This window comes from Myotis daubentonii, chromosome 2 (assembly GCF_963259705.1).
Source record: "Myotis daubentonii chromosome 2, mMyoDau2.1, whole genome shotgun sequence".
NCBI classification, from domain to species: Eukaryota; Metazoa; Chordata; class Mammalia; order Chiroptera; family Vespertilionidae; genus Myotis; species Myotis daubentonii.
The window spans coordinates 123,921,884-123,949,228 of NC_081841.1; the positions used below are offsets into that span (position 1 = coordinate 123,921,884).

The following is a 27,345-nucleotide window of genomic DNA, read 5'->3' on the forward strand; positions in this document are numbered from 1 at the left end:
CTTAAAGTGAACGAGTGAGGCACGTGATGCTGGGCTGATGTTGTGGTGTTCACTGTGACGTTCGCTGCGCCAACTAGCGGTGGGTATCTGAAGCTGGCTCGTAACCAGAATTTTAGCTCGCAACTCAAAGCAAAAATCAGCCAAGAGACAGCTCGTATCTCGAAAAACTCATTAGTAGGGACGCTCCTAAGTCAAGGCCCCACTATAACAAGGAAGGAAGATGCCCAGGACACAGTTACCCATCACCCATATAGCCAAATAAAAATACTGAAAAAGATTATTAAATAACAATAAGAATGGTAGCCTCACCCTTAAATCAAGGTTTAAAAAAAGTGAACATGAAGACAATTCCTGGGAGAACCAAGTCACACATTATGGATGACAAACAAAACAGTGAAGACATCCCATCTAGTGTAATAGTCCAAAGAACATTAACCAAAAGCCAGAGACAAAATATACTGCGAACGAAATAATCCCAAAATAGCAAATCAGAATTCATACTAGATGAGAAAATGAAGACATACAAAGTGAGAAAACTCAACTCTGTAAAGATGTCAAATTACCTAAATTAATATATATATTTTAACTCATAACAACAGGTACCCCATCCACCTAAAGCTAGAAAAGCAAGTTGTTGCCATTCCCTGTGCAACAGCGTATTTAAAAATCTTTGAGTAAAAGCACAGTATTATTCTATTGGCCTTGTACCCTTTCTACCTGACTAGTTCTGAATAACTTTTGGCAGATTTCTAAATTCATATCCACCTCAGAAACTATTGGCCATTAACGAAAATATTCTCTTCAAAAGAAGGTAATACATCGGACAATGAAATACCACAGCAATAAAAAAAGATCTACAACTCCATGCAAAAACCTTGATGACGTTACAAATATTAAAGTAATAGAAGCAGACACAAAGAGTACATATGTTTGATTCTTTTTATAGATAGAACAAATAACTGAATTTATTAAAAGTCAGGATCATGGTTACCCCTGAGTGAGCAGGACTGAAAAAGGCATGGAAGGAGTTTCTGGGTGTTGGTGATCTTGTTTGTTTTTTTATCTAGGTGTTTTCAGTTTGCAAAATTTCATTAAGCTTACATTTATAATATGCATACCTTTTTGTATTCATATTATATTTCAATGTAAAGTTTTTATACCAGAATATAGTAACAAGTTTGAAAAATAACAATTTGTAAAACTTTGGAGCAAACAATGGCAGGGTTATAGGAATGCATATTCAGATTCCCAAAAAAGCTACTTGAAGATGACAATTCCCATCAATGTCACCATCACTACCTCATAGTTACAGATTCCTTATGGTAAACAGTATTTACATATTCATTTTCCTTTAGTCTCACTTTGACTCCATCCTTAATTTGTCTCCCCCAGTCCAATTCCTTTAGTTTATATTTAAATGAATTAAGCTGTACAATCATTACAATTTTTCCTTCTGTCATTACCTTTGAAAATAGCATATGCTATAAAAGACACATCACAAATAATATGCTTTACAACCTTAACCAGTGAAGTAAAACCAGAATTTTCAAGACAATATCTAACTTAGAAAAAGTTTAGGCAATAGTTTTAGAAGGGAAAGGATGCTTGCAAAAGTTGCAAGATAATATCAAACTTAAAACCATAATAATTTCCCCCCAAAACTATTCTATCTTTTCCTAAAAAGAATTCTTAATAAAGGGTACCCATCCTTTGCTAGAGCCCAAGGAGTCCCTTTTCCTGATATTGTTGTGAGTTCATTTTATCTGTCTGCATTTCCCTGAAGTGACCTGGCACAACTGCACAAAACTGTGTAAGGCAAAGTGGTATGGGCAAGAGAACATGACTGACAAGGTACCCATGAGCTGAAGACCCTGACTTAACCACCTTCTCTCCTCATCTGTGCAATCTGAGACAACAGCTGTCTTCATTACTGCACACACTGCAAGGTATGAGGTCAAGGGCTCAAATGAGGAAAGAAATGAGGAAGGATGGAAAGTAAAGTTCTGTGCAGGCATAAATATTATCAATGTACACCCCATAATGTGACAGGAGAGTTTCTTTTTTTAAAAAAAAAAGTATATTTTTTATTAATTTCAGAGAGGAAGGGAGAGGGAGAGAGAGATAGGAACATCAGTGATGAGAGAGAATCATTGATCGGCTGCCTCCTGCACATCCCCTACTGGGGAAACCTGGGCATGTGCCCTGACCAGAAATCGAACTGTGACCTCCTGGTTCATGGGTCAATGCTCAACCATGAAGCCACGCCGGCCAGGCAGGAGAGAATCTTAAATACAACTTTGGATTATTTCAGATGTCAGAATCCAGTATTGAAACATCTTAAAATATAACAATTATATTAGGTTGAACCATAAGAAATTGTTGACTTATAGGACTAAAACAGAAAACTATTGGCAATTTCATATTGGTTCAACTTAATAGAAAACGTATAAAAACTTTATTTTTTTTATAAATAGGTTTATTTTTACAAAGCTAAACTATAATACCTCGGGTTTGGGCAGCTTCTTTTAAAGCAGCTAGAAGGTGAGGCTTCAAGTTATCCAAAATAAATCTTCCTTCAAGGCCTGGGAAAAGGGACCTAAAAAGTGAAAGGACCACAGCAATTATAATCTTCTAACACTTCTAAAATAAAATAATTAAATAATTTCAAGCCAATTAAATGTACTATTTTATATAAATGAACACACACATCAAATCACACAATATTTCTTGATCAAATATTAATGAGCCTTCACTTTAAACCATGAGGGCATCATGCACCACATGCATATCCAGAAATACTCTATAAATATTTCAGAATAAAATTAATTTTATCTTCTGAAATGCCAATATACAACCTTAGCTATAAAGAATTACTTAACTGTATTTTAATTCATTTAAATTTCATAATTCATTGACAAATCTTAGTTATTATTTGCACTTAATAACCATTGTTTTCAGTATTTTATTATTAAAATTTCCAAAAAAACCCAAACAATTGCTAGGAGAACTTTTTTTAAACTTGATTTTAGAGAGAGAGGAAGGTGTGGGGGAAAAAAACATCTATTTGTTGTTACACTTATTTATGCATTCGTTGATTCTTGCATGTGCCCTGACCAGGGATCAAACACACAACCTTGGCATATGGGGATGATGCTCTAACCAACTGAGCTACCTGGCCAGGGCTCGGATAACTTAACTGATAAACGTGAATATTTTCACTTTAATATGTAAAAATGTATCCATTCATATTTAAAAAGTATTATATTTCTGCAAAAGTCTTCCTTATTATAAAAATCTACATCGATAATTGATGAATTTCATAATAAAGGACTGTAAATGTGGGCAGGGGCAGGAGTCTATAGGAGTAAATCCATATTTTTAAAAGTGTGGTTTATACCTTGGATAGTCTTCTGAGGTAATATAAATAACATCTTGATCTGATACAGATGAGGAGAAGGGAATAAAATTTCCATTTTGTAAAGGTAGCAGCTCCAACCCAAGCAGTTCACTATAAGCTTGGTCAGACAGCACGAATTCTAAGAGGTGAAGCTTTTCTTCAGCACTACCCAGGTGTACAGACTTCCTCAGCACCTGCCGCACCCACGCAGGTGTCACCTTCTGCAGAGGTTTCTCACTGGAGACAGTGAGCTGCACGGCTGCAGCCAGATTCGCTGGTACCTTGACAATCTGCTTTCCTGAGCTATGGAGGTAGTTGAGCACAGTCTTTGTGTGTTCCAAACTTTCATCAAGTTCTGAGAAGTAAGCCTGCTCCAACTTGACCCAGTGATTGCTAATAGAATAAATAACTGCATTCTGGAACAGCTCTCTGAATAGAGGCTCTAATACCGGTTGCCAGTGCACCTTGACTTTGTTCACATCAGGCCAAAGCTTATAGATTATGTCAACTGACAAGGGCAAATCGGAGCTCTTCTTTGACTCCAGGCGTTTTATAGAATCTAAGATCAGAGTAGCATAGGCTTTAGGGACAACATTCATGATCAGAAATTCATTCCATAAGGCTGCTGGATCTCTCCATTGGTCCAACTCTCTCCATTTTATGCTTCTGCGATTGTCAGTCAGGCCAAAGAACCCACTGATGTGAACTGGAAGGCCCGTTTTACTCTCCTCGCCAGGAGGCAAGGGAAGAAAACAAAATGCTTTTCCTGAGAAATCAGATGTTGCTCCTTTTTCTTCATCATCTCTGTTTGATAAAGACATAGCTATTCCAATGGTTGGGACGAATTTCAATTCATCAGCTAAAGAATCAAGTTTACTACTCATTCCTCGACCACCCACACTGTTACACACCAACCAAGATGTCTTTTGTGTGTCCTTCGTACTCTCGTCTTCTAAAACTATATTTATATGATATGTTACACAGGTTATGCTATTGCTTGGAATCTTTTTACAATAGTTACTTATAGCAGTTTCCAGAATCTTGACAGAATTTGGCCGTTCCTGTTTCAGGGCCTTATTCTCACTAGCAGTCACTTTAAACACTAGTTTCTCTGTTCCATCAGCCTCTCGGACATGTAAGGAGACATCCTGCACACTTTTTAGGAACAGCAGCACTGTGTCTGCATCTGCCCTAAAAGATTCAAACAACTCAAGAACCTTTTGCTTACTGTAGAGGTTACTACTAAGCTGAGAAGGTTGTAGGCGAAGAGGAAAACGGAAAAATGTTCCTGGAAAATGGCCGTTTATAAATGTTTCCTTGGTGCTTCCAAAAATGCCAATAAATGGTGCAAACTGGTCTGAAAGTTCACTAATTTCTTCGCTATCATCTTTGAGGTTCCAACATTGACCTGATTCGTGCGGACCAAAAAGTGTTTGATGAGGATCCAACATCCCAATCTGGTCACCACTAAAAATACAAGGAACATCTGTAAAAAAAATAAAATAAATAAATAAAAAATAAAATTAAGCAGTCATGATCAACTCTGAAGTTTAATGGACAGTTATAATTACACTTACAATGCATAATTACTATAAAAATATTATACCATTTGCAACTGCATGGATGGAACTGGAGAGCATTATGCTAAGTGAAATAAGCCAGTCAGTGAAAGATAAATACCACATGATCTCACTTCTTTGTGGAATATAAGGAACATTATAAACTGATGAACAAAAATAGATACAGAGGCAAAGAAGCATCAGACAGACTGTCAAGCTACAGCGGGAAGGCGGGGGGCGTGGGGCGGGGAGTAAGAGATCACCCAAAGGACTTGTGTGCATGCAAATAAGCATAACCAATGGATGCAAGACATTGGGGGGCGGGGAGGGGGGAGGGAGGAGGGCATGTGTGTGTGTGTGTGTTTGGGGGGGGGGAAGGGGTAAGGGAGGCCGGGGGGAAGTCAATGGGGGAAAAAAGGAGACATATGTACTACTATTTGTAATACTTTAAACAATAAAATAAAATTTAACTAAGTTTTCAAATTAAAAAATAAAAATATTGCACATGAAAAAGCATAAGCCATAAAGTGACTCCAAAACAGATTTATCTAAAGAAAAAAACTAAATTTAGCACAAAAATATAATTTTTTGAACATGAATAATGATTTCTCTCTTGACTCAATAAGTACCAGCATAAAGATTATACATTATTATGAAAACCTAAGATATATCTCCCAACACTTATTAAAGAAGAATTAAAATGTGTAAAGAGTCATTTGATATCTACACTCCAGACACATTTTTTGTATAGCATGGCCGCTAAATTGATATAAATTGCTTCACCTGTTCTTTAACCAAAGGCAAAGTGATATTTAACCCTGGCAGAAAAATTAGACATGTCAGAACTGCTGTATCGTGAGAAATCCTTCAACATGGTGCCTTTAAGGACTTCCCGAGGGAAATCTGGATGTTTTGCCTCCCATGCTGACTACAGCACCTAACCTTCATGCATGATGCAACTCCAATGAAGTCTACCTTTAATATTTTTTGTCATCAACTGCAGGCTTAGTTGTCACAACCACCAACTCCTAAGCTCTCATGTATTTAAAGCCAGAAATGTTACATCCACAAACCTAGCTGCGATTTAAATTGGTCAAAAGTGTGGTCTGTGACACCCTCGTCCATAGACTGTGTACACACTCCTATTATTAAAATTATGCCAGGGAGACATCTGACAATTGTACAGCATGACCTATGACCTTCACAAATCCTCAGATTAGAGAACAGCACTACAGTTAATACTACTGCACATAAATGTGATCATTCTCAAATGGGGAACAAATCCAGAGGGAGATGCAGGTACTAGCAGTCTGCCAGGCTCTGACTAAACAATTCATTCTTGTACAATAGTCTCCACACTTATGCCATTCACATATGTGCCCCATAATTAAAAACTGATCTGAGCGGTAATATTCAAATAGTTTAACACATGAACATTAATATTCATGTATAACAGTAACATAAAATTGTAATTTATGAATATAATTGTATTACATAAGTAATATGACTTAATAGAATATTATACAATATATAATAATGTAAATTCAATACAAAAATATAGGCCCTAACCGGTTTGCCTCAGTGTATAGAGTATCGGCCTGTGGACTGAAAGGTCCCAGGTTCGATTCTGGTCAAGGGCATGTACCTTGGTTGCAGGCACATCCCCAGTAGGAGGTGTGCAGGAGGCAGTTGATCGATTTTCTCTCTGATCGATGTTTCTAACTCTCTATCCCTCTCCCTTCCTCTCTGTAAAAAATCAATAAAATATATTTAAAAATATATATATAGGCTTACTAAAATTGGGCTATAGTAAGGGTGACCCTATGTCCCACTCATCTGGGGCCCTTCCAGTTTAGGCCAGTTGAGAATAATACACTCTCATGAGTGTTCCAGTTTGGATGATAAAGTATAGCATCACCCTAGCTATAGTTATAGCTCTGCCAACTCAATCTTTCCTCCTGCAAGTTCAAAATGCAAAAACAATCTGAAACTAAACCGTAATGAGGGCCAATTCCATAATTTTTTTTTTATTATTACAAACTGTAGTAAATACTGAGAGCTTTGATTCTGGAAGAATAGCTGTATACTCTTAGGGATGTCTATCCTAAGTTTCATAGATTCCCTGTTGTAACTATGAACCAGAAACCTCATATACTTTCTAGATTCAAAACATGATTTCAAAGTAATCTTTAAAATACTCACAGGTTTAAGAGCAAAATTTTTATGAGAAAAATGTAGAGAAACCAGATTCACCTCAAAGATCTTTACTCTGTCTGTTATTTGATACCATTAAATCAGGGGTCCTCAAACTTTTTAAACAGGGGGCCAGTTCACTGTCCCTCAGACCGTTGGAGGGCCAGACTATAGTTTAAAAAAAAACTATGAACAAATTCCTATGCACACTGCACATATCTTATTTTGAAGTAAAAAAAACAAAACGGGAACAAATACAATATTTGTATTTGCATGTGGCCCATGGGCCATAGTTTGAGGACCCCTGCATTAAATATTACATTTTCTTCCTTAACCTCCTGGTATTTAAAAATATGTATAAGAATATGTGAGAATTGGTTTGCCTGACTCAAACATTTCCAGTGTAAAATATCTCAGAGTAACAATTTTGTGTAAGCATTTCAAGAGCTACATTTCAAACCCTATATAAAATGACTGAATATATTGCACTGTATTATGACATTAACTTTTAGCATCATATGATGAAGCTTTGATATAGTTACCATGGTAACTTCTGAAAACTCAAAACACAGATATTTCATTGATACACTTTTTGCCACTGACCAAAATAAAATTGGAAAAAAATACCTTTTAAAACAGCATCATCTCTGAAGTTAACCAAATAAATGACAAACTACAGGTTAAACTAATTTTTAATATCAAGACTGAAACCAAATACTATACCTGTTATGTGATAGACAGAATTGAAGCCAATTCCAAATCTTCCAACCTTCAAAGGGTCATCCTTCTTCCTGCTTCTTGCTATTTCTTGAATACCATGCCAGTCCTCTGGGGTGAAAACTGCATTGTTGTACACATAGAGAGCTGACCCTGAATGTTAAAATGCACATGCACATATTCAGAAAGCACACTAAGGTATTCAGCTCTTTTAAGAACTTCCTCCACATGAAGTTGCTTATTTGATGAGAAGATGAAAAGAAGTGAATAGAATGACTGAATTCTGTATTATAATGTCAACTGTTTTCAGAATAAAAATAAAGAACAAATTAATGGTAAAAATTACCAGCAGAAGGAATATAGCACTGTTGGCCAAAAATTCAAAAAGGAAAAATTAGCCCAGCTGGCGTGGCTCAGTGGTTGAGCATCAACCTATGAACCAGGAAGTTATGGTTCAATTCCCAGTCAGGGCATATGCCCAGGTTGTGGGCTCGATCGCCAGTGTTGGGTGTGCAGGAGGCAGGCAGCCTATCGATGATTCTCTCTCATCATTGATATTTCTATCTCTCTCTCCCTCTCTCTTCTTCGCTGAAATCAATAAAAATATTTTTAAAGGGAAAATTAAGGGTGTTATGGTATTTAAACAATCAAAATACAGGGCAAATAAGGAAATTAATCACTTTGTAAAATATGTTTCTCAATAGCATATTAATTTTTTTGTAAATGAGATTATTTGTAAATATACTAAGGAGACTTTCTATCTGAAGAAACCTTATTATTATACTAGAGGCCCAGTGCAAAAATTCGTACACAGATAGGGTCCCTCGGGATGGCCTGCAGGGATCGGGCCGAAACTGGCAGTCCAACGCCGCCTGCCACTCCTGCCTGCCACTCCCACTCATCCAGGCCCCGCTGTGCCTGCCGTGGGCTTGCGCCCAGTCAGTCCCAATAGGGAGAGGCTTGCGTCGCCATAGCAGCATTTGCCAGCTGTGAGCCCTGTGTCTGGTGCCTGTCCCAGGATGCGATCGGCCCTCTGGGTGGGTGGTAGGATGCCTTTGCCAGTTCGGGATCCAGATCTGTCCCGCTGACGTTTGTGCCAGTTGTCAGGAGCCACCTGGCAGCCGCTTTTATATCGTTTCTTCCTTGCAGAGCGTCTAGTGAGGGGAAGTGGCCATGATGCCCGAGGTCGACTTCCAGGAGGCCAGTGGCACTGTTGGGATCATGCTGGTGGCACCAGTCCATTGGTGCCTGGCCCGTTCTCCAGAGATTGGACCTACAGGACTACTGAGGGAGGGAGTGGCTGCCGCCAGGTTGGTGAGCCGCCGGGACTGGTCAGTCAGCTGTACGGTGCTCCCACTGTGGGAGCGCACGGACCACCAGGGGGAAGCCCCTGCGTTGAGCGTCTGCCCCCTGGTGGTCAGTGCATGTCATAGTGACTGGTCAACCAGTCGTTCAGTCATTCGGTAGCTTAGGCTTTTATATATATAGATTATTTAAAAAAGTGAACAATAATACAATAATCACCTTGTAAGTATTTGTTTTTGGCAGCTTCTGTATTTTTCTATATGAGGCACTACTTATATAATTTAAAAAGTCATTAAAGTGAGACATTTTTAAGTAAGCACATCAGGAGAATATCATCCTGTCTCTAAAGTAGCTCCTTTAAAAAGTTGTAATTATAATTCTACACAAAATATTTTTAGAACTCTACTTTTTGAGATTTATCTTCAAAATCTCTAATATTCTTTGAATATATTCAACTATAGTAATTCATCATACTTTAATGAACATTTTTCTTTGAAAATATTACTGAAGTACAACATACATTGGGCGGGAAAAGTAGGTTTACAATTGTGAGTATGCGAAACACAGAGTTAATTCTTATATTATTATTTATTAACTACTGTATTATTTTCTATACAATCTATAAACCTACTTTTGCCTGACCCTGTACATACAATAAAGTACCAAGTTTTAAGTGTACAGCTTGATGTATTCTTACCAAGTGAGTAAAGCTGTGTAACATCCATCCAAATTAAGTATAGAGAACATCCCAGCATCCCAGAAGCTCTTCTCATGTGATTATAAAGTCAAGCACACATATGCGGATGTGGGCCAAACATAGTTGTTTTACAAAAATGATGTGACTGCTATTTGTAAAATAGTCAAAGTAGGAATATGAAAATAGCCAAGACTGCTGAGGCTTTTTTGAGAAGGACAAAGAAAGAACACAGTGATTAAAGTGGATTCTAGAGCCAGGTAAGTTTGAATATCAGACCCAGTCTATGTTATCACATTAGGCAAAATTAAAGCCATTAAGGCTCAGTTTCCTCATATGTAAAAATAAGGATGAGAACAGTATCTGCCCACAAAGTGCTGAGGATCAAATGAGAAAAAACAGATGAGGGACTCAGCACAATACGCAGCATTAAGACATAAAAGAGTCAGATATTATTACTGTTATAATTATTAGTAGTACAGACACTCCTTGGGTTACATTGGACTCGACATATGTCGTTTTGTGGTTACATTGCCATCTCCCATTTATTTACATATAAAAAAAAGTTCTGTCATTTTGACATATGTACGTACATATGTGCTTTACGTTTTTTATTATTTATTTACCACAAGTAAAGGTCAGGAATTGTTATCTTTCTTTTAATTTTTTTTTTTACTGTTTCACTTCATTGCTGCTGTGTATGTGCTCCATGTGAGTGACATAGGTGCTTATGTAGGTAGGTTCCAACTTACGGCGAAAATCGCGTTACGTCGCGCCGTAGGAACGGATCTCCAACGTAACCCGAGGACCTACTGTATATGATAATGTTAGTCTTTATCATTAACAAAACAAACATTATAGGAATATTGATAAAATAAATGCAACAGCTAATTCCAGCTGGTTTAAAAATGGCATCTAGCAAGCAGTGCCTAGTTCTGCCTGTTCCAAATGCCCATTAAAAATACCTAAGATGAAAAAGAAACAAGGACCAACCACAAAAACTCACAACACTGAACACCAGGGCTGAAAATGAACCTCTTGCCAGAATCTAGGAAAAAATAGCGTAACTACGAGGTCCACGGAAGGGAATTAGAAATCCAGCCACGAAGCACAGCGGCCAGCCTGAAGGAAGACCCACCCCTTCCTTCCTGCTGTAAACTAGAAAACTGGGCAGCAGACCCTTTGCTGCCTGACTACTTTTATAAAACACTTGGTAAATTATAAAATAACAGATGCTTGTTTTTTTTCAAATAAAAAAGTAGTTCCTATGATAAAGAATTTCCTCCTCACATACCCCCTCTCCACGGTTTTTTGGAGTGTCAAAACTACTCCCTATCCTACACATCAGTGCAACTCTAGAAAGAAGGAACAGGTGAAAAACACCCTGTAAGTAGAAGTGTCCTATCTGCTGGTTGTCAGAGCCCTTCCCACACCCTGGCTTATCAGCATCATAACCAGGCAGTGCATATAAACAAGCCCACTTCAGTGAGCAGAGACCTGGGTAAGAGGCAGGTAGACTTCTTAACTGGTTTCTGCATCTAGCAGGTATAATCTAGATATTGTTTAAGGTTTTTAATCAAGGTATAATTCTGATCCTGGAATGAAGAGAGAAGCTGTATATTTTGCCTTTGCTCCGATCTACTTGAGTCACTGAATCTCTGCCTCCATCCCCGGGAACACTCCCTCATGCAATGGAGGACATCTTTCCCACACAGACATTTGCCTTGCCTCAGGGGAAGACAGTCAACACACCCTATTGGAAAACACCTTGCCCTGAGACCACTTAAGAGATTAAAAATAACAATTAGCCTCCAGGCAGTAGCAACTACTCTACCTTGTTTAAAAAAACTCTTGCCACACCTGAGGATGATTGCCTGGGGGGCAATTCAGGTCAGAATCCTATCAGTCTGTAGGCAGCAGCGGTCTCTGGGGGCTTTGAGTCTAAGCCTGATCTAATTAGTCAGAAACAGCCTTTAACACTGTCCCACACTAGAGATTGAGAGGTGTAGAGTATCTACCTAATACATAGTAACAAACCCAAAACAGAAAGCCAAAATGAGGAGACAAAATACAACCCCCAAATGAAAAACACCCTGTAAGTAGAAGTGTCCTATCTGCTGGTTGTCAGAGCCCAGAAGAAGATATAAATGAAGCAGAGATATGAAATTTATCTAAATCAGAGTTCAGAGTAATGATGGTAAAAATGCTCAACAGCATGAAAAAAGATATAGTAACTATGAAAAAAGAACAGTCTGAGATAAATGACATAACACAAATACAGAACACATTGGAAGAAATACACAGCAGATTAGGGGAAGCTGAGAATCAAATCAGTGAATTAGAAGACAGAGTTGAAACTATCAATCAGGAAACCAGAAAGAAAAAACAATTAAAAAACAGGATGACAGCTTAAGGGAGCTGTGGGACAACGGAAATGTAACAATATTAGAATAGCAGGTGTGCCAGAAGAGGCGGAAAAAGAGAAAGGCATAGAGAAGGTGTTTGAAGAAATAATGGCAGAAAACTTCCCTAACCTGGTTAAGGAAAAACTCACACAAGTTAAGGAGGCACAGAGAACCTCAAACAAGAACCCAAACAGGCCCACACCCAGACACATCATAATTAAAATGGCAAAAAAGACAAAGAGAGAATCTTAAAGGCAGCAAGAGAAAAGAAACCTGTTACCCACAAAGGAGTTCCTATAAGGCTGACGCCTGATTTCTCATCAGAAACTCTACAGGCCAGAAGGGAATGGCACAAAGTACTCAAGGAAATGGAAATCAAGGATCTGAGACCAAGATTACTATATCCAGCAAGGCTTTCATTCAAAATAGATGGTCAAATAAAGAGCTTCCCAGACAAAAACAAAGGCTAAAGGAATACATCACCACCAGGAATTCTGTAATGAGCAGAAGAAACAGAGAGAAACCTAGCCATACAGAAATATAATGGCAATAAATCAGTACCTATCAATAATAACCCTAATGTAAATGGATTAAATGCTCCAATCAAAAGGCATAGGGTAGCAGAATGGATACAAAAACATGACCCAACTATAAGCTGTCTATAAGAGACCCACCTCAAAACAAAAGACACACACAGGATGAGAGTGAAGGAATGGAAAAAAAAATTCCGTGCAAATGGAAAAGAAAAATAAGATGGAGTAGCAATACTCAAATCCGACAATATAGACTTTAAAATGAAGGTCATAATAAGAGACAACAAAGGTCACTATATAATACTAAAGGGATCAATTCAACAAGAGGATCTAACCCAACATCGGAGCACCTAAATATATAAAACAACTTCTAGAGGACTTTAACAGAGAGATCAATAACAATACAGTCATAGTAGGGTACTTTAACACCCCTCTGACTTCACAGGATAGGTCTTCCAGACAAAAACTTAACAAGGAAACAGAGACTCTAAAGGACACACTGGATCAGATGGCTTTAAAAGAAATTTATAGAACATTCACCCCAACGCAGCAGAATATACATTCTTCTCAAGTGCACATGGATCACAAAGACCACACGTTAGGACACAAAACAAGTCTCTACAAGTTCAAGAAGACTGAAATCATATCAAGCATCTTCTCAGATTCAAAGTGGAATGAAATTAGAAATCAACTACAATAAAAACACCCAAAAACATTCAAACACATGAAACCTAAATAGCATGTTACTAAACAATGAATGGGTTACCAACAAGATCAAGAAAGAAATCAAAAACTTCCTGGAAACAAATGAAAATGAACACACAACAATCCAAAAATCTCTGGGACACAGCAAAAGGAGTCCTGAGAGGGAAGTCCATAGCACTAAAGGCATACCTAAAAAAAAACAACAAGAAAAATCAGCAATAAACTACTTAATCCTACAACTTAAAGAACTAGAAAGAGAACAACAAGAAAAGCCCAGAGTAAGTGGAAGGAAATAATAAAAATTAAAGCAGAAATAAATAACATAGAGACTAAAAAAAAAAAAAAAAAATACAAAAAATCAATGAAACCAATAGCTGGTTCTTTGAAAGGACCAACAAAATTGATAAACCATTAACTGGACTCATCAAGAAACAAAGAGGACCCAAATAAATAAAATCAGAAATGAAAGTGGAGGAGTAACCACTGACACCACGGAAATACAAAGGATTGTAAGAAAATACTATGAACAACTATATGCCAACAAGCTGGACAATGTGGATGAAATAGATAAATTCCTAGAAAAATATAAACTCCCAAAACTGAATCAGGAAGAATCAAAAAACTTGAATAGGCTAATAACAACTGATGAAATAGAAGCAATAATAAAAAAACTCGCACCAAACAAAAGCCCAGGTCCGAATGACTTCACAGGGGAGTTTTACCAAACATTCAAAGAAGAACTAACACCTATACTCCTCAAACTATTTCAGAAAATCCAAGAGGAAGGAATACTTCCAAACTCTTTATGAGGCCACCATTATCCTAATTCCAAAACCAGATAAAGGCACTACAAAGAAAGAGAATTACAGGCCAATATCCCTGATGAATATAGATGCTAAAATCCTCAACAGAATTCTACCAAATCAGATCCAGCATTACATTAGAAAGATCACACACCATGACCAAGTGGGATTTATTCCAGGAATGGAAGGCTGGTACAATATTCGCAAATCAATAAACATGATACATCACATAAACAAATTATAAGGCAAAAATCACATGATCATATTGATGCAGAAAAAGCATTCAACGAAATCCAACACCCATTTTTGATAAAAAACTCTCAGCAAAGTGGGAATAGAAGGGTCATACCTCAACATAATAAAAGCCATATATGACAAACCTACAGCCAACATCGTCCTCAATGGGAAAAAACTAAAACCATTTCCCCTAAGAACAGGAACAAGACAGGGATGTCTACTTTCACCACTCCTGTTTGACATAGTACTGGAAGTGCTAACCATAGCAATCAGACAAGAAGAAGAAATAAAAGGCATCCAAATTGGAAAAGAAGGAGTAAAACTGTTATTATTTGCAGATGACACAGAAAACCGTAAAGACTCCATCCAAAAACTACTAGACTTAATAAATGAATTCGGCAATGCAGCAGGATACAAAATTAACACCCAGAAATCTATGCCTTTTTTATACACCAATAACGAACTCACAGAAAGAGAAACTAAAAAAAAAAAAAAATTCCATTTATCATTGCAACAAAAAAATTAAGATACCTAGAAATAAACTTAATTAAGGAGGTAAAAGCCCTATACTCGGAAAACTACAGGATGTTGAAAAAAGAGATAGAGGAAGACATAAACAAATGGAAGAATATACCGTGTTCATGGATTGGTAGAATCAACATCATACTACCCAAAGCAATTTATAGATTCAATGCAATCCCCATTAAAATACCAACAGAATATTTCACAGACCTAGAACAAACTTTCCAAAAATTCATCTCGAATAAAAAAAGACCCCGAATAGCTTCAGAAATCCTGAGAAAAAAGAACAAAGTTGGAGGGATCACAATACCAGATATTATGCTATATTACAAAGCCACTGTTCTCAAAACAGCCTGATGCTAGCACAGAACAAACACAGAGACCAATGGAACAGAACAGAGAACCCAGAAGTTGACTCAAGCCATTATATTCAATTAATATTTGACAAAGGAGTCAAGAGCATAAAATGGAGTCAGGATAGTCTCTTCAATAAATGGTGTTGGGAAAATTGGACAGATACATGAAAAACATGAAACTAGACCACCAACTTACACCATACACAAAAATAAACTCAAAATAGATAAAGGACTTAAGATGGAAAACCATAAAAATCTTAGAAGAATCCATAGGCAGCAAAATATCAGACATATGTCGTAGCAATATCTTTACTGATACAGCTCCTAATGAGAAAATAAACAAATGTGACTACATCAAAATAAAAAGCTTCTGCACAGCGAAAGAAACCAGCAACAAAACAATAAGAAAGCCCACTGCATGGGAGAACATATTTGCCAGTGTTATCTCTGATAAGGGTTTAATCTCCAAAATTTACAGGGAACTCATACAACTTAACAAAAGGAAGATATACAATCCAATAAAAAAAATGGGCAAAGAACTCAAATAGACACTTTTTGAAAGAGGACCTACAGAAGGCCAAGAGACATATGAAAACATGCTCAAAGTCACTAATCATCTGAGAGATGCAAATCAAAATGGCAATGAGGTACCATCTAACACCTGTCAGAACAGCTGTCATCAACAAATCAATGAATGACAAGTGGTGGTGAGGATGTGGAGAAAAAGGAATCCTCATGCAATGCTAGTGGGAATATTGAGTGGTGCAACCACTGTGGAAAACAGTATGGAGTTTCCTCAAAAAATTAAAAATGGAGCTCCGATTTGACTTTTAAAGCCTATCTTTAGCCCTTGCCAGGTTGCTCAGTGGGTTGGAATGGCATCCCATGCACCAAAACGTTTCAGGTTCAATTCCCAGTCAGGGCACATACCTAGACTGCAGGTTCAATCTCCAGTTGGGGCACATATAGGAGGCAACCAATCGATGTTTCTCTCTTATATCAATGTTTCTCTTTCTCTTCCTTCCTCTCTTGAAACATATAGATATCCTCAGGTGAGGATTAAACTAAATAAATAAATAGCCTATCTCCAAGTATACTTATACACCAACTCAGTTAAGTAACCTTGTTTCAAATATTTTTAAATGAAAGTCAAGGCTAGAAGTAAAAAAAAAAATTAAAAAATCAAAAAAAAAATCATACAATTTAGGTAACATTTTACAACAAAATATTCCTACAATCTCTTCACTCTTTCATTTATGGTTCTCTAGTACACACTAGTGTCAGTATGACAGCAGACCTAAAACATTATCACATAAATGATCTGATTTAATCCTCAAAATAACTGGTGGTAAAGTTTGTCCTTATTACCATCGTATAGGCAAGCAGACTTAAATTAAGTGAGGCTCAGTAATCTGCTTAATCACCTTGAGTAAATATGAGGATCAGAGCTTCCACTCTACATACCAGTGCCCCCACTGTACAGTATCGGGACTTAAGCAAACGCCCCTCATAACCACAGTCGGTATTTTTTTTAACAATGGTTACATTAAACCATGGGATCTTAGAACCAGGAAATCTTACTGGCTCAGTCCTCTCATGACCAATGGAGGTGAGGTGACATGCCCAAGATCACAAATGTCCCAGGAGTTAGGACTGATGTATTATGTCTCACCACATCTCTTTATAGAATAAAAAGATGCAGCTCTCATATCACAAATTTGGCCTAAGAATAAATCTATTAGGTATAAGAAGTATTAAATGTTTAATGTTTAAATATTTAACAATAATGCTATTACCCTCCTGAACCATAAAACATATTTTTAAAAAATATATGACTTACATCTCTTTAAAAATATGTTCAGGAAAAAGTCTGAATTGATCCTCCTTTTTCTCAATAACTTTCTATGTAATATACAGTCATTTGCAATCATCCTATTGACTTCATAGCTGCACTGAAAATCATGATTTTTTTAAAAAAATAACACTTCAAAGAGTATAACTGAAGTATCAGGAATCTATTGGTTATGGTTTTCTTATTGCAGTGATGGCGAACCTTTTGAGCTCGGCGTGCCAGCATTTTGAAAACCCTAACTTAACTCTGGTGCCGTGTCACATATAGAAATTTTTTGATATTTGCAACCATAGTAAAACAAAGATTTATATTTTTCATATTTATTTTATATATTTAAATGCCATTTAACAAAGAAAAATCAACCAAAAAAATGAGTTCGCGTGTCACCTCTGACACGTGTGTCATAGGTTCGCCATCACTGTCTTATTGTCTTTCGCTTTCCTTATTCTCTTATCTCCTTCAAAATTTCTTTCCAACCCACTTCAAAACACTTCAAGGGTATCCTAAAAGCAGAATCCTCTTCTTTCCAAATGTAGAGAAGTGTTATATATATGGAAAAGGTATCTTTTTGTGTTGCTAACGATGTAAGATACTCAGAAGTGACTAAATAGAACAAGAGGCTTATGTACAGTTGACCCTTGAATAAGGTGGAGATTAGAGGTGCCAATGCACCCAGTTGAAAATCTGTGTTTTACTTTTGACTCCCCCAAAACTTCAATGGTCCCTCAGTATCCACAGGGGACTGGTTCCAAGACTCCCCACAGACACCAAAAAAGATGCCCAAGTCCCTTACATAAAATGGCATAGAACAATGTATCCAGTAGGTCCTCTGCATTCGTATATTCCCACCTGTGGATCAAAATTACTATTTTCAATCCACAATTGCTTGAACCTAAGGATGTGAAACTCAGGGACACAGAGGGAAAACTGTATATTTATTAAAAAGAATCTGCATATAAGTAGACCTGCACAGTTTAAGCCTGTATTGTTCAAGGGCCAACTGAATTTACACTGCTTGTTACTTTGTGTTGAGATTTTTTTCTTTGTTCTCTAAAAATACCAACTAGCAGAGATACCTGCCCACCAAAAGCAGAGAAAACCATCTGAAGTGGAATGAAATATACCAAGAAGTGAAGTATGAGTGGTAATTAGGCTGTTCATTAAACAGAGTATTATAAATCAATAAAAAGCACCTGTTAATACATAAAACTTACTCCTAAATATTGATTCTTACCCTGATATTGTGCCATATCTTTTGACCAAAGAGTCTCTGTTCCATATTGAGTTTCATCATACAAAAATTTTACTTCTGTGGCACCAGCATCTTCTGCGTTCTGAATTAATTCCTAATCAAGATATACACCAAAAACAATATTTCATAATACAGTAATCTACTGCCCATCTTTATATTTACTTGTAATATTTAAAAAATAATTACATTTCAGTAAAGAAACCCACTGCTTGCAACATTATCTTTAAGATCTGGTGAGGATACTACTGAAAGTAATTGTTACATACATACGAGTATGGTTGAAACGACCATGAGTCCTTCTTCAATTACACATACTTACAATGCCTTTTTTAACTCGCTATTCTTAGCCTGCAACACAAATCCTGAGACTATTTACAACTCTGCCTCTTATTTACAACCTACCCAAAGCCTTCACACAAAAGAAATTACTCAAGTTCCAAACTACACAGACTATTTTGTCATTTGGGATAAATACCCATTCTCAAGCAGTTACCAAAAAAGATCTCATTTATCATTTGCTTACCAAACTTACCTTTCTCTTAGAAAAAAATAATCAGTCTATATGTACAGTATGTTGCATCTTGAAAACTTGAGGTTAGCATGTCTTTCTCCTATACTAAGATGAAAGTTTTTGAAGGTCAGCACTGCCTTATTCCTTTCATAAAAAAGGATGGTAATATTGTCTGGTGGATAAGTAAGTAGATGGGTGAATGGGTAATAAAAGCACTATCATGTGAGAAAGGAAAGGGCAAACTACAGGATTTACACCCATCAGTAGCCTCAAAAAAATCCCCAGTCTCAACAACTCCAATCACTTTGGCACACCTACCAAAATCATGTTGGGAGTTCCACACTCTAAAATAAGAGTCCAACTGCTAGAGCCAATACCATAGTCATTAGAACTTGAAATGAACTTCAAAGATATTAACCCTAGTTTATTTTGGACCTTATCTAAAGTATAGAAAAGTCAATACATAGCAATTGCCTGGGTGAGCTGTGATTTAGGCCAAACCAAATCAGGTGGTTACATTTTAAATGGATGGGTCTTTAGAAACACAATAACCCATCTTGTTATTTTTACACTCATAAACCTCTAACATTGGGAAGAACTATATTTTAACTTTTCTGAAATCTTGGTATTACTAAACCTGGAGTGGGTTGGGGGGAATTGGCAAGAACTGAAGACAGCAATGCCAACAGCAAAACCTTTGTCAGAGTAAAAAGGTGACAGTGCTCACATGAAATGAGACAACTCTAACTGAATAAGGGACTAGCACAGATCTGAGAGCAAGTTCTGAGATCAGGTAAGACGTGTAGTTCACTGGGTATAACCCAAGAGGTTGGGAAGTCTTACCCAACTGTTGTTCAACCCCAAACATGCCCTTATCTACTTCCTTATCGAATACAAATTACTCCTGTTCACACAACTGCCTATTTCTCATAGAATTTGTAGACTAGTTCCTACACTATTTAGTCTAACAGAATCCCTGAAATTAGTAATCTTATTTACATTAGGCTATTATGATATACATGAGAAATAAGAATTAAAAGGGAGCAAAATATAATGTTAACTTTCAAAATGAGAGCACTTTCAAGGTTGGATCCTGGTTTCATTTGGATATCTATTTTTTATTTATGTGCATTTTAGGGGGCAGAGATGAAGAAAACTGGAGATAAAGTCCCAACTCCCAGGCTCCAACTATCAGTCTCAAGTTGAACGAAAAATAGGATGGGATGCTTTTTCTCAGGGGATCTCTCTCAAACTGATTCTGAGAAGAAGAGGTAATAAATATGTCATTTTGCATATAATCTTGGGCGATTTATTAAAATATCTGGACCTTTCAGCAAACATCACAAAAGGCATAAGACTAAGATTCCTATTAAATCTAAAACGGCTGAATTCTACTAAAACATCCAAGGAACAAAGATTATATTCAGCTGGTTCGCACATAAATATATACAGTAAGCAAAGAGGAAGGAGTAAATATCAGCTGCTTGCTAGCTACAGGAATGTCCAAAGAGCTCACTCATTACTGTGGCCTTGTTTCCTGATAGGATTTATCACTCAATTTTGAATTGATAATACTCCTGTTAACATCAACTAAATCTTCAAATTTAAATTTATTCTCTTTGCCTATCTACCCCCATTTCAACCCAATAAACATACTCTTCCTATCTTCACTTTCCTAATATGACAATATAAAAATGGTTTGCAAATTAACTCTGTGAATCACTGATGCCTATTCTTAAATGATACATGTCATTATTAAAATCACTGAAGATGCAGCAATACTCTTCCAGCTCTCTCTGAGTATGACTATTAACCGAGTCCTTATTTTCTAAAAATTTACCATCTAAACTAGAAAATATGAGGACTAAAGAATTTTTAATAAACACTAAATAAATTAATGAGAAGGAAAATGCATAATGACTGATCTTTTACAACTAAGGAAGTGTGTTGCTAAACTTAAACACAAAATCTAATCTTTGCAATATCTTCTATATTGCTTTCTTTTCTGGTTGCTTATTTTTTTTGAGTGTATTCAAACTAAAAGAATACATCATAAATAGCTTTAAATAACTGAAATAATTAAAGTCTTCCCAAAAGCAAACCTCTAAAACCAGGGGTCAAATGAGCACATGTCGATGGCCCCTGAATGTGGATTCTGTATTATTTTGTTTGTGTGGTTGGTTGGTTGGTTGGTAGATTTGTAATGCCATTGTACAATGTTTCACATGCAATTCATAAAATTACATTATAGAATTATATACAGTTACAAAAAAGTGTTCCTAGAGTAGCACTACTTGATTACTGCAACTTAGTGGGTCCCTTTTGCTCTGAAACCCCACATATTTATATTGACTGTGTTCTCAACCCACATCATCCTGTGAATACACTGCAGGTGCAGAGGGTAATAAGTATAGCTATTCTAATCTAGACAAAATTCTAAAACATGTAAACACTAACAAGACTTTTAAGTAATTTTATTCCCCTCATTTTTATCAAAGTAAATTCATACACGTACACAACACATGCCCTACCTTAAGAATTTGTCCTCCTTCTGGATATCTTCTTAATATGTCCTTGAGAAAATCAACAAGTGGTGGAGTTGTTTGACCAAATCTACCTAAAATAAAAATCCCATGGCCTGTTACCAATGTGTTATTTGATTCCAAGACACAGTAAAATTCTACAAGTTAAAACTTCATGTTTTACTGCAGCTCTCGGTTATGAAACTCTACGTAATAAACAGATTCAGTAGAGAGTAAAGCAGATTCTGCCCTGGCTGGTGTGGCTCAGTTGGTTGGAACATCATCCTGTACACCAAAAGGTTGTGGGTTCGATTCCTGGTCAGGGTACATACCTAGGTTGCTCATCCGATCCCCCGTTGACAGAGGCAACCGATCAATGCTTCTCTCTCACATTGTTGTTTCTTTCTCTCTCTCTCCCTCTCTCTCTCTCCCCCTGTCTCCTAAAAAATCAATAAAAACATTTTTCAAGTGTGGATTAAAAAAAAAAGTAAAGAAGATTCAACTTTATCTAATCTCAAGATTTTTCATTAGCTACAAATTAAGTTTTAAGAATATGTTAAATATACTAAATGTCACAAACGATTATTAATTAAAAAATAAAGAGCATGGGGGAAAGGGCTGATATTTTCTAAAACAATTGAAATAAATGGTGCTTTGCTGCAAAATTATAAGCCAGACCTAATGGTGCTGATAATGACATTCTTAATATTCTCAATCTCAACCGATGATCTGATGGTTCTGAAATTCAGCACAATCACCATCTCAATGGCTGTCCAGTCAAATACCCTTAAGCCTTTCCAAACTAGAGATTCTTAGAATTGACTGACCAGGTTTCTTTCAGATAGGTGACAGTCAAGTACAAGGAGAACGGGGGAAGGAAAGTAATTTCTCAGATGCACAGAACAACAACAAAAAAATCTGTATATAAGTAAAAAATAAGTCTGTGCTTAAGAAACAGAATCATCACTATAAATTTATTTGCATCATTTTTGCACAACTATGCACCAAGACCAAACCCCAACTGTTCCACAGACTAATATATCCCACACATTTTTATAACTCACTAACTCCATCTGCCCTTGTTTTCCTTTGGCCCTGATATCCACGCACACATTCCAATATTATACACTTTCATTTCACTTTTAAAACATAATCTTTATTCAACTAAAAAGGGCAAAATATCCTGGTAAAGTCAATGTTATACCTCCCCCTTTTAAGCCTTTTGATTGAAGGTTTACAAAAAGATGACAATTTTTGGAAGTCAGTTCTCCAATCTTGATCCAGTCAGGTAACTGAAAAAAAAAAAAATGAAATGAATAAAATGTATGAAAAGCAATATAGTTCCTAATACTGTAAATTCAAAACTTAATCATAAATTTTTTTGCACTTAAGATATAATGCTTGTTAACTGTTCTTATCAGGAATTAAGTTGCTCTGGAGAAGTGAATGTTTCAAAGAATAAAAATTTAGTAAAATTTTTTTAAAAATTTAAAAGATAGTTACTAATAGATAAAGATACACATATTTCTGCTTTAAAATAATTTAAATTTTGTATAATGAATGAGGATCATAAACAAAGTCATTCTTTTGATTAGCAGTTCCAAAGTGTATTGCTCAGAGCACAGCTCTATGAGATGTCAACAGATAGAAGACAAAAAAATGTTTTAAATTAATTGGAATAATTTGGGGTTTAGGGCATTTAACATGTTAATATGTATTGTAACTTTCTCAGAAAGGATTACATAAGCAGTATTTCACAAATTTAGCACTGATTTTTTTTTTCATTTATTTTCTAGGATATTGTTCCTAGAAATATAGTTTGGAAAACACTGCTACCCAGATGTTGCTACAATAAAGGTATGATATAAAAGGAAGGGGCAAATAAGGACTCCAAGGTCTGAAGCTGCTTTGGTCTACAACTTCCCTAAAATTGGCTTTCCTGAAAAACACCTTGATATTCATTTTCCTTTGGTGTTTGGTCTGATTCCCATAAGGGCAAGGTACAATATGTGTGATCATAAGCCACAGGAGCAGTGCCTTTTTTGGAAAATAAGGTAAATAATCCAAAGCCAGATAACCTTGTCCCCACCGGTCCACTGTTAAGTGTTGCTATGGAATGATTCCTTACAGGTCAGCAGTTTGCAAAACATTACTCAAAAGCTCACCTGAAGAACCACCATTGTACCTTTCACTTCCTTGACAAGGTGTGAAGGACATAATTTACCATGTCAAAAATTCAGTATTTCCAATTGTCTACCACCCATTTCACACTGATATCTTCCAGGATCCCTAGAGCAACTTACCAAAAGGTGACATCACTAGCTTTCCTTCCATCACTTATCACTCATCTTTTACTCTGAATCTCAATTATTAATGGCATCTTCTATCTCGTCACTTTAATTGGAAAGCTGGGGGAAAAGTCCTCTCTCTCACCAAATCACAGTCAAATTAATTACCTTCTGGGTACCAGCATGTCCCTCCCCAACTTTTCTCATAGCTAACTTGTTCTCTACTTGCAATTGTTCAGACCCTCCACATCTCAGATTTGTATAACAATCCCATCTGGTCTTCTTACTTTCTGTACATCATCTTCATTCTAGTCCCCATCTCTAACATGCAAATCTGAGTGTGTTACAATTCCCAGTTTATGAAGCACTTCCTATACATATCGCCACTGAATCTTAAAGCAAGCCTGTAAAAACTCCTTGCGCAGGAAATATGGATAAGAATAATCATAGCGGTACTGTTTTAACAACAAAAATTTAGAAACTACCCAAATTCTATGACATATTAATACAATGGAATATTACACAACAATAAAAAAATGAATTAAGTAAACTGTACATAAATTTGGGTGAATATTCATAACGTAATATTCAGTGTAAAAATCTAATTCCAGGTTTCTACATATAGAATAATACACTTCTTATAAAGTTCATAAGTAACTAAAAATAAACAGTATATTACCTAGTTTATATATTTAGGTTATACACACATGGACACTTACATACACATACACACAAACATATATATATACACACACACACACACTAGAGGCCCAGTGCACAAAAATTTGTGCACTCGGGGAGGAGGGGTGTCCCTCAGCCCGGCCTGTGCCCTCTCGCAGTCTGGGACCCCTCGGGAGATAACGACCTGCTGGCTTAGGCCTGCTCCCAGGTGGCAGAGGGCAGGCCTAATCCCTAGGTGCAGCCCCTGGTCGGGCTCAGAGCAGGGCGGATTGGGGAATTGGGGCGCCGCCCCCTGTCATGCACAGAGCAGGGTGGATTGGGAGGTTGCGATGCCACCCTCAGTCACGCTCAGGGTAGGGCCGATTGGGGGTTTGGGGCACCGCCCCCTGTCACACTCAAGGCAGGGTCGATGGGGAGGTTGCGGCGCCACCCCCTGTCATGCACAGAGCAGGAACCATCAGGGGGTTGGGGCACTTCACCCTGTCACTCACAGAGCAGGGCCAATCAGGGGGTTGGGGAGCTCCCCCCTGTCATGCACAGAGCAGGGCCCATCAGGGGGTTGGGGAGCTCCCCCCTGTCACGCACAGAGCAGGGCGGATCAGGGGGTTGGGGCGCCGCCACTGTCACACTCAGGGCAGGGCCGATGGGGAGGTTATGGCTCTACCCCATCACACACAGAGCAGGGCCTGTGGGGTGGGGGTGTTGGGGCGCCACACTCTGTCACACACAGAACCGCAGGGCGATCAGGAGGTTGGGGAGCTCCCCCCTATCAGGCACAGAGCAGGGCTGATCAGGGGGTTGGGGCGTCTTCCCCTGTCACAACAGAGCAGGGCCGATAGAGAGGTTGTGGCCCCGCCCCCTGTCACACACAGAGCCACAGGGCGATCAGGGGGTTTGGGCCACTCTCACACTCAGACTAGGACCACATTAGTAAAAACAGATGTAACTGGCTATGTGAGTTTGACAATGAATGCTTTTGGCAGATTGTTATCAGTGACCTATTTACAAGGAAGTGATTCTCCCAAAGAGAAAGCAAGCAGCAAAGATAACTTGAGCAGTGCTATCTGTTTTCTCCCCTGGAGAGTGCCAAGATTTGGGGATTTTGCTTGGGCCTCATTCTTTTTTGGACCTTAATTGCTCCAACCAAGCAAAAAGCAGCATTGGTCCTTATTCACCTCCAGAGGCAATAAGACCTTAATAGTAGTCCATTTCAGCCTGGCCAGTATAGCTCAATCCTTAAGCATCAATCTACAAGCCAGGAGGCACATGCCCAGATTGTGGGCTCAATTCCCAGGGTGGGCGTACAGGAGGCAGCCAATTAATGATTCTCTCTCATCATTGATGTTTCTCTCTCTGTCTTCCTTCCTCTCTGAAATCAATAAAAAAAATACATTTCAAAAAAAGTAGTCCACTTCAGTCTTTATATTTGTCTTTAAAACAGTGATTATAAAATAATTTTAACATCTGGATTTCTGCCCATACCAGCTTCACCCTCCCTTAAAAACCTCCGAGATGCTCATTTTCATTTATTATGAAACAGTAACTTCAAATTATTAAGCAAACAATACAATTTTAATTGTAATCTGGATCTCCCAACACTTTTTCCTTTGTTTAGTTGTCAAGGACACAAGGAGGTTTTCAAGATTTAAAAGCTGACAGGGAGGACATTTTTAATCAAAAGAGAAGAAAGTGAAGTGATACTTCAAACCTGGCTTGAGACTCAAACACATTTGGTATGGATCAGGAAAATGGACCAGAAAGATGCACAGCTATAAAGAATAGCTTCAGTCTCTGCATGGGACAGGAGGTAAAGAACTGACAAATGCCACTTCCAGGCCAGGAAAAGCAAAAGAAACAAGTAAAAGAGGATTCTAGGTGACCCAGAAAGACTAAGGAATAAGTGCCTACTGCTAACTATGTCCAATACCAACCAAAACCAGTGGGTGACAAGGAGTTGTCAACAGCTTTTGTTTCCTGCCTACCTTAAAATATTAGAATTCTTGCCAATAATTCAAATCTAAAAGGTTATGAACAGCATTAAATTAAATAGGAAATAAAACCACCTCTGTGAAAGATGTGCTTCTATAAAGGTGACCTTTAATGGCACATGTTAGCATTACCAAGTTCATCAGTTTGGTAAAAGTCACAAGCCTATCTCCTCTGAATCAGGAGGGAATTGTGCCCTCTGCTTGTTTTCTGGGGGAGCTCCATCCTTGACATTCAAGTTCATTTTTAACGGTTTAAGCTCTTCTCTATTTTAAAGAACTTCACATTTAACTTTTTTATTTATTGACACCCTGAAAGATTCTCTATGGTGTGGCAGGTTAACAAGTCCAGACTTTGGGATCAGACAGATCTGGGTTCCAATCCTAGTTTGATACTTCTCTCTAAATCTTGGCTTCACTAGTCTACAAAATGGAGTAGTAATAATGAACTCATGAGCTTGTTTTCACTAGTGAGATGATATATATATACAAAATATCTAGAACAGTGTGTGGAACACAGTCAGTAGCTCAATAAATATTAATAATATTCCCAATGTATTTACAAAGTACAGAAAGAGAAATGTGCTGAAAAAGTTACTTCCCAAAAGCTATCCCTTGGGCTTCAGATCCACATCTGCCTGTTGAATATCACTGTAGTCTAGACTCTTACATAACAGAGATCTTAGAATTGGTTAGAATTCGTTTATCCCATTCCCATTGGAAACAGGAAAGCAGATTCTAACGTGGTAATTAATTTAGCCTCTGTTACCCACTGGCAGTAGGATCTATCTACGTCACCTACCTCTTTGTGCATTTGCCTACATATCT

At 37.4% G+C, this 27,345-nt stretch overlaps 1 protein-coding gene across 2 annotated transcripts in view; it reads right to left on the reverse strand.

Moving 5' to 3' along the window:
• The window catches only part of SACS (sacsin molecular chaperone), a 55,939-nt gene that overhangs the window by 25,585 nt on the left and 3,009 nt on the right, over positions 1–27,345 (reverse strand). For both annotated transcript variants that reach the window (XM_059684452.1, XM_059684451.1), the window contains exons 3-8: positions 22,768–22,855; positions 21,573–21,658; positions 18,513–18,624; positions 7,873–8,019; positions 3,398–4,883; positions 2,505–2,596 (exon numbers count right to left, since the gene is read on the reverse strand). In XM_059684452.1, the coding sequence (XP_059540435.1) occupies positions 2,505–2,596; positions 3,398–4,883; positions 7,873–8,019; positions 18,513–18,624; positions 21,573–21,658; positions 22,768–22,855 (2,011 nt within the window). The remainder of the gene's footprint in view (positions 1–2,504; positions 2,597–3,397; positions 4,884–7,872; positions 8,020–18,512; positions 18,625–21,572; positions 21,659–22,767; positions 22,856–27,345) is intronic.